This window comes from Aulonocara stuartgranti (assembly GCF_965226115.1).
Source record: "Aulonocara stuartgranti genome assembly, chromosome: 9".
Taxonomy (NCBI): Eukaryota; Metazoa; Chordata; class Actinopteri; order Cichliformes; family Cichlidae; genus Aulonocara; species Aulonocara stuartgranti.
Genome location: NC_138960.1, coordinates 10,447,731 through 10,456,801, shown reverse-complemented (window position 1 = coordinate 10,456,801; position 9,071 = coordinate 10,447,731). Strand labels below are relative to the sequence as shown.

The window sequence follows — 9,071 nt, the reverse complement described above, 5'->3', positions numbered from 1 at the left end:
ATGCTCTGCGATGATGGTGGAAAACAGCCGCCATTCAACCCATTTGAGAGCTTCAAAGAACTGACTGCAGGTACGATTGAAAGTTTGACAACACCGACTTCCAACGCCGGCGCTGAAGCTAAAACACTGTTGATGCGTCTGTGATTTATTAGTGATCGCTCACTTGTGTGCACGTGCATGTAGGTGAACGCTCGCGGCATGACGTCACACAGCTCAGTTCCTTTCTGCTTTGATGTCACAGTACGTGCCTTTGATCTTGCAGCACGTGACCTCCACTCGAGTCCATAAATAAGGGTGAAACAGCGGGACCCTGAAAGCTTTCTGAAAACGGATTTCCAAAGTAATTGTAGCGAAACTAAGTCGTTGACAAGGACAGAGTTCTTAAATATACCCCCTCTCTCTGTATCACTAAACAATTTTCAAAGCTATCTTTAACTAAGACAGAGCAAAGAGACGCATATTGAAAAACAATGACCAATCAAGCAGGTAGGAGTGATCCGGGAATCCTAATAGATGAGGAAGAAAACAGAAATGTACACAGAATTTGGTTCGAAATCTGTATGGAAAAACTGGTTAAGTGAGTGGTAAGAAAATCAGGCGAAATCATCAGTGGGGAAAAAATTGAAACCATCTACAAGAAACTTACCAATAGAATCTGGGCTAAAGTCAAGGATAAATGTGAGGAAATTCCCTTAAAAAACATCCAAAAATGCCACAAGATGATTTTCAAAGCCTTCTGCAAAGAGTTTGAAGATGCAGAATCAGTTCTGCAAGCCTTGGACTTAAATCAGCCAATTGTAGACCAAATGATCGCTCAAGTTTTCATAGAGGAAGCAGCCAAACTATCCAAGACACCATGTTGCATAAGTCGATTTTTCTCATTTGTAGGTTGACTTTTTTTGCTCCTTTCTGTGCTGCATGCAGAGTTCCAACACAGATGACTGCGACGTGGGAGAACAAACCATTGTGTTTCAGAGCCTGATAGTGCCTGAAAACAAGCCTGAAAACGAGAAAAGAAATAGCAGTCATGCGACTTTGTGTTCTTGCTGTAACTTTAAGAACTGTAACTGCTCTGTCAACATTAATATAAAGTTGAGGATCCCAAAACTATTCACTTTAACGTAATGCAGAGAAAGACAAATAGACTTATGTATAGACATATTTCCACTGATGACAATTTAGTCATCAGCTGCTGCTTTAAAGGCAGTACCCAGCCAACATTTATATGTGGGGCCCATATGATTTGGAAATGGGCTGAAAAATGGGCCCCATATAGGATTGTCCGCGGGTTCCGTAATGGCCCCATATTAAATGCACATATAGGTGTTATGTTAGGAAAATCTGGGAACTAAAACGCCCCAACTGGGAAAAGTACAGAGAAACCCACCCGGGCCCCATCTTTCAAGTTTTTGTGGGTACCATGTGGGTACCACATAGGCTACAAAGTGGGTTTTAAGTGGGATTGTCCGCGGGTTCCATAATGGCCCCATTTTATAAGCCCATCTCGGTGTTATATTGGTAAAATCTGGGAACTAAATGGATCCCAACTGGGCAAAGTACACAGAAACCAACCTAGGCCCCATCTTTCAAGTTTCTTGTGGGTACCATGTGGTTACCATATAGGCTACAAAGTGGGTTTTAAGTGGGATTGTCCACGGGTTCCATAATGGCCCCGTTTTATAAGCCCATTTTGGTGTTATATTGGTAAAATCTGGGAACTAAATGGACCCCAACTGGGCAAAGTACATTGAAACCCACCTAGGCCCCATTTTTCAAGTTCTTAGTGGGTACAACATGAGGAAAACATGAGCTAAAAAGTTGGAATGGCATTAGCAGGAGGTTCTGTATTTGCATCTTACTTCTAGTTTGAATTGACTAAGTTCTGGCACTGAGTGGGCCCCATGTAGTAAAACAGTCACAAAATCAGTTTTTCAGACGGCTAATACGGGTTCTGTGACACAAAGACACCAAATATATTCAAGCTGACCGCAAACAAAATCTAGTTTGTAAATAAAACCACTTCAAAAATCACGAAGGTACACAAAACAACATTTTTCACATTTATTTTGTCCAACAACACTGTATTCCAAAGTGCGTAAACGTTTAAAAACTAGAAATGTCAAACTACAGAAAAATTCCTTAGATATTTGGAACTGTAGCAACATGGGGAAAAAGTCAGATGGAAAACTCAAAAGCTTATCTTGAATCAGCAGGGTTTCTTTTTTTGGTTTTTTACAGAGCCGTAAGTCTATTTTGTACCCTTGCAGCCCCCGGTCCTCCTCTGTCTTTAGCTCCAGTGAACCACTTGGACAGAGCCTTCTCTGCTTCTTGCAAGTTGACTTTTGATGTTAAATAATTCTTCAGTGCCTCTGCAAATGAAGAAGAAGAAAAATGGGCAAGCCAAAGTAAAGTTAATCTTAGCTTACTTCATTTGGTGATGACTTGCAAAGAACAATGTTTATTTCACTTTATTGCCTCAAAAAATATATACAAATTGCATGATAACCAATCTCAGTTACACTTTCAAACACTTTATTAAAAAAGTTTAGTTTTCTAAAGTTCAAATGTCTCAAGTGAAACTAACTTACCATACACAACATTAAAAAGACGCAAATCTCTGAACTTTTTTTCCCCATGTCGGCCAAGCATGTTGTACTCCACAGCCAGCTCAGGTGATATGAGGAATTTCATCATCCTTCTTGTGGCATCGTCTACACTTGTTTCCCCTGTATCTGCTACCATGGGAACCTGAGGGGAACATACAAAAAGGACAGATTAGATACTGGCATCTGGTTAGGATGCCTCCCTGGTGAGGTGTTTTGGGCACGTCCCACCAGGAAGAGACCCAGAACACCCAGGACATGCTGGAGGGACTATGTTTTTTGGCTGGCCTGGGAATGCCTTGGGATTCCCCCGGAAGAGCTGGGCCAAGTGCCTGGAAAGAGCGAAGTCTGGGCCTCTCTACTTAGTACCGGATTGGGTCGAGGGGCAGCAGCCTAAGCTTAAGATAATGGACCGGAATGGAGGATAAATGGACGCTTTACATATTACTTAATGTTTACTGTGTGGCGATAAAAAAAAAAAAAAAATGGTAGTAAACACAAGCTAAACTAAAAAAATTAATTGCGGTTCCTTAACCCTTTATCCCCAATAATTTTACCCAGTATAACTGGTAGGTCTGGTAGGTTTTTTCCTCTACTGTATACTATATGAATGTAATCAAGGATTAATAACAGAAAAAAAAAAGAAATTGAAATTTTGCCATTTTTACTAAAGGCAATCAAAATGTACATGAATAAAATTTTTAAATTAGTCAATTCAAATTAATAACTCTAAAACACTGAACAAAATCAAGTATTTGACCCTGTGGTTTATTTTCGGACATCTCTTTTCTTCTAAAAGTCCAGGCGTGTTAGGCCCCTGGCAGAGCTCAGGTTTGGAAAAACCTGTCGCTGGCGACTTTTTGGGGGCTAAAGGGTTAAAATAAATAGGAATTGGCCAAAATTTGTATAAACTATGAAATAGCAGAACAAAAGTAAAAAAAAATCTTTATCTGTTATCAGAATCAAATATTTGATTAGAATAAAAAATTTAACTTTCTGGAAGATTTCTCGTTACATCTGTCATAAAAGTAATAACATCTCAGAACAGAAACATGATAGCAACAGAAAAATATGATAGCAGTGTGATGTGATGGTCCCTGGCCAGATTTTTACACATATTATAAGCCCTGTGACACAAAAACCACTGAACTCTGACACGCACAGACTGTTTTCCTTCGTGCTAATGAAGAAAAATGCTGGTTGGTCTGGTATATAAAAGGGAATTTATTCTTCCAGGACCTGAAGCTCCGTAATGCAGCCCTCCAACAGCCAAACCTATCTCTGATTGTCTTGATGCATGCTCAATCATCCAGGTAAGTAAATCTCCAAAAGTTGATTCTGTTCATCTGCAGCATTTTCTCCCACTGAAAATGCTACGTCCAGATGAACAGAATCAGCTTCTGGAGATGTTCTCTGATTGGATTGTTTAATTGGTGATTGACATGAAATTGACCAATCAGCTGAAAGGAAGAAAAATAGGGTCAAAATTTGGATGTGTAAGTATAAATCCACACACAGCCTGGAAAGCCGAGTGCAGAGTTGTTTGCAGCACCAATTCAGCCAGAGTGTAGCCAGATGGATTTTCCATCCATCCACACTGTAAAGTCTATAGACCAGCAAGTGATAAATTAACAGTGTTGTTGATATTTTCTAAAACAGTTGTATGCAATAGGAATTGCTGTTTATAGTCCTCCTGTATATCTGCATGTTGCCTCCCAATTAAAACCTGTGATAATGGAGATTCAAATTCATGTCATACCTATACCAACAGTTATCAAGTATCCGGATCGACCTTTACTGATATGCTTAAAGGAAAATTGTTATTTCCATGTATTTTCCTGTTCTGCCTTCAATTTTGAGGACTTCCCCCCACATTTCTAGTTGTGACAGTGCACCTACAACAAAAAAAATCTGTTGAAAGAGCAATTTTGTAAAATAGTCTATTTTTGTATGCACAGTTTACAAATCTGTCCTGTACAGCATGGACTGATTGCATGCTAAAAAGTTGTTGCTTAAAAATAAAACAATAAATTTTTAATTAATAACATCAGCAGAAAACCTTGTTATTAATTAGAAGTACAATTTCTATAGAATACGAAACAACTCAGTTCATTTTTGATCATATTACACAACTAGTGATGGGATTTTCGTCTCTTTTTAGAAAGCCGGCTCTTTCGGCTCCCAACCGGCTCTTCAGCTTGTTTTGTTGCTTTAATTAATTTATTATTAACAACAATATAAAATTATGCACAAAAGGAATTACTAATGTAAAAAAAAGAAACGTGGTTTTATTTATATATGTTTGTATATAAATATATATGGTGGCCCCTAGAGACAAAGCATGTACAAACTCCAAAACCCATTTCTAGCATTAACTGAACTTCCAAAACAGAGCTATCTAGATCACTTAATTTACACAATTGAAATCATATGTGTATTGTTTGTGTATTTATACACAAGCACTCATATATATTCATAAAAAATTCCAAAAATTGTTCATTTACCTGTTATTACCACACACCAAATCCGGTCGTTGGTACTTCCTGGCTTGTGTAGTCACTAGGTAACAAAAGCTCAGCACTGTGCCTAGCATCCTGGAGCACTTCTGTTGTGTTTTGTACGTGCTTTGGAGTTTGTACGTGCTATGGAGTTTTTACGTGTTTTGGGGTTTCTACGTGCTTTGTCTCTAGCGGGCACCATAAATATACTTTTATTTATTCACTCCACATAAAATGTAATAAATAAATCATATAATACAAAAAACAACTATTTACATTTCAACTTTTAACTATTTAAATTTTCAGATTTTTCCTTTTAAACAAATTTAAAGTGAAACAACACAAAACACTGCAAACCACAACACAAATATAAAGTAAAATATGAAAACAAAAAGAAGATGCATATTCTCTGTCATATGGGCCTGCATGAATAAACTTTCTGAATCCTTTATCATCCGCAATTGAAAATAGTTGTGGATGATTACTATACCTTTCTAATGTGACATTGTTGTCCCTGGCTCTCTTTCTCTCTCTCTCCCTCCTGATCTGTTACTGTGCTACTACGAGTGTAACTACCGCCCCTCTCCCTCTTCCCAGTGCAAAGCACAAGGCTCGCCTGCGGAGTGAAGCCGAAAAAAAGTGCGAGAGAGAGAGAGAGAGAGAGAGAGGGTGAGAAAAAAAACAACCCACGTTTGTGTCATTCACTTCAAAATTGTCAGCGCTAAGAGCCATTTCGTTTTGACCAACACATCACTAACAACCATGATGAAAAACGCTCATCTGCTTCCATCACCATCAGCTGATTAACATTGAGCTGCTGCAGTCAACACCATCAAACTAATTTAGTGTTTAATGTTACGTTATTGACTGCTTTTATTTTTAGATCTTTACCAGTGCTTAAAGACTGTAGATGTTCACACCTGGTGTTAGAAAACTGAGTTCACAGCAGTATTATTTTTTACAGTTTTTGAATTTACACACTATAACGTTCACGGCAGTTTTTTTTTCTGTGCTTCTGCAACTGTTTCTTAGGTTTTCCTATAAGGTTTTTGTAATTAAAAAAATTTATATAATTTTTTTGGCTTTAGTGGATTCCTGCTCAGCTAACTCGGCCATTATGCACTACCCAGTAAACAAAATGGCTGAACGGTATCTTAAATGTCTGAACATGAGCTAGTCATACCATGTTACGAAATATTCATGTGCAGTGTAGCAAGCTCACCTTATAGGGGTGTAAAACATGAGGCGTATGAGGTGATTGTTTAAATTACAGGAGTAGATGCCTGCAGCTGAAACGGTTTTCTGATCTGAACGTGAACCTACTGGTCACGTTTACGGTAATGTTACCAGATATGCATTCTACTATAGGAAAACGGTGGTGGATCAGTGTGCAAAAAGCCCCCAAAAGAAACACACAGCGTCTTTAGCTCAAACACTGTCTGATCTCTTAGATACTGTGCTGTTCCATTAATTAATTAAGAGAGTGCAGCTGTTCAGATCAGATGGTGAAGTAGGAAAATGCAGAACATGTTACTATAGCTGAATGCTGTGTAAAATACTAATAAATGTAACTCCCATTTATGGCTTTTACTACTGTGGGGCTAAATAAAAAATTACAGACATAATGAAATCTGCTACAATTACAAAGCTTAAGTTTAAAACAATTATTATATATGAAGCATTTTTTTGCTCTTTTTTATATTCTTTTTTACTAGTAATGGACTCAATTTTATTATCAACTTCAAAGACCTATTAAACTTTTAAACCATTAAATCCAGGAAATTACGGTAGATGCCCGTAAATGTACGAGACCCTCTTTATGGCTAGTATCCCCAAATATTTAATAATCCTTTCTAAAAGTACACAAATTTTGTTCTTTTCAATTAAATAGTGCATGTTTAATGCATTCTTGAGCAGGTAAAAATTCCACTAAATTAGTTTTTGCATATTTTTAAGTATAATCAAATTTTTATAGTTTGCGAGTACCAGCTTGACTTGCTGATCTTTATCTCAGGAGGCAGTGGGTTTTTACCCTCTCCCCCTTTGGTCCTGTGCGTTATCGTTTAAAACTCGCTATCTGCATCTTTTGGCTCCAGCACGTCTTTATTGTTAGAGTTGTTGCTTGCTGTGTTCTTCTGCGGGGTGCTGATGATTCATTGTTCTGCTTCTTCTGATGGTAAACGCCTCTGGAAAGCCTGAATATGTGAGCGCGTCTGATTCATACAGAGTTCTGCTCTGCCCCCCCGGGCTCATATATGCAGCCAGTGTGGATGTGTGTTATGTATCACTCACATGTTAGGTTCATTAGACTGACACAAGGGTGATGCACGGATGTTGGTGTTTTTAGGGCCAGGTGTGAAAGTGGAAGAAAGACAAATTCTTTTGAAATGTTAAAAGAACGTTGGAAATTTGATCAGAATACGGTGAAAATGAGAGAAACAGATATTTTTCTCAGATCATTGTGTTAAATTGTCAAAATCCCCGTGTTCTTTAAGACTATCAGCTCTACTCTAAACAACCCTGAAAGCCTCTGCTGACACATGTCATCAGTTCCTTTCTTTCTTTGTAAACAAGGTCGAGTCTGTCAGGTCAGCAATAGAACTTCCTACAGATGACCCATCAGTGTTTATTCCATGACTGTAAACATGTTTCCATTCGTCACTTCAGTCTTTACTCTGAAATACAGGAAATGACATCATGGCTCAAAATCTTTGTCGTTCAAACAATTCTTTATTTAACAATATTTTAACTTTATTTAACAAAATACATTCAATGAAAACTTGAACAACAGAAAACTGATTTTTCATCCAACCACTGAAAAAAAAGGTAACCACTGAACACAAACACTACAGAAGAACAATTTATAAAGATTAACATTGAACTACAGGAACAGTTTGATTCATAGCCTCATTAGATCTTTAAGGAGAGCCGACCTGAACTCTGTGGAGCCTGATCTCCAGGGTTTAATATTTTAATTTATATTTAATTGTGTTGTGGTTTGCAGTGTTTTGTGTTGTTTCACTTTAAATTTGTAAAAGGAAAAAGCTGAAAATTTAAATAGTTAAAAGTTGAAATGTGAATAGTTGATTTTTGTATTATATGATTTATTTATTACATTTTATGTGGAGTGAATAAATAAAAGTATATTTACAGTGGCCCCTAGAGACAAAGCACATACAAACTTCAAATCACGTACTAACTCTGAAGCATGTACAAACTCCAAAACACGTAAAAAGACGTACAAACTCCAAAACACGTAAAAACACGTACAAACTCCAAAACACGTAAAAACATGTACAAACTCCGAAACACGTAAAAACACGTACAAACTCCAAAACACGTAAAAACATGTACAAACTCCGAAACACGTACAAACTCCAAAACATGTAAAAACATGTACAAACTCCAAAACACGCAAAAACTCAGAAGAACATAAAAACTCAAAAAGGATCATCTGGTCGCTGTTACCCACCCAACATTTTGGGAGCGGATACAAGAGCAACTGCGTCCAGAGAGAATCCGTAAGAAATCCCCAAAGATCTGTATGAAAGATTTCTCAATGTGAAGATATTTTCTATTTTATAATTATTTTTTTGTTTTTCTTTTGCTCTGCACTTCACAGGTTGTCTCAAGACAGTCAAACTTCCCAATTCAAAGGTAAGATTAAAAAAACACTTCAATTATACCTGTAAGAAAAACATGCTTTATCAAAGTGGTTAAGTTTTGATCTGAAATAGTTCAATTTGTTTTACAAGTTTGTAGTTGGGTTATATCTCATTGTCAGGTGATGCTCAAGTAGGTGTAAATGTAGAAAAATGTTAAAAATTCACTAGGGGTGTCGCAATACCAGAGATTTTGTAGTCAGTATAGACACCAATAGAATTGCACTATTCTTGGTTACCAATTTAGTATTGTAATAAAACAATTATCTCATGTACTAACACATACTAAAAGTCCTTTATTGAAAAGC

At 37.2% G+C, this 9,071-nt stretch overlaps 1 protein-coding gene across 1 annotated transcript in view; it reads left to right on the top strand.

Annotated features, from left to right (window-relative positions):
* Positions 1–9,071, top strand: part of LOC309714587 (uncharacterized protein) — a gene marked incomplete at its 5' end in the record, with an annotated part of 17,032 nt that continues 7,961 nt past the window's right edge. Inside the window, 3 exons of the mRNA XM_082547138.1 lie at positions 1–70; positions 6,356–6,438; positions 8,724–8,758. Of these exons, the coding sequence (XP_082403264.1) occupies positions 1–70; positions 6,356–6,438; positions 8,724–8,758 (188 nt within the window). The remainder of the gene's footprint in view (positions 71–6,355; positions 6,439–8,723; positions 8,759–9,071) is intronic.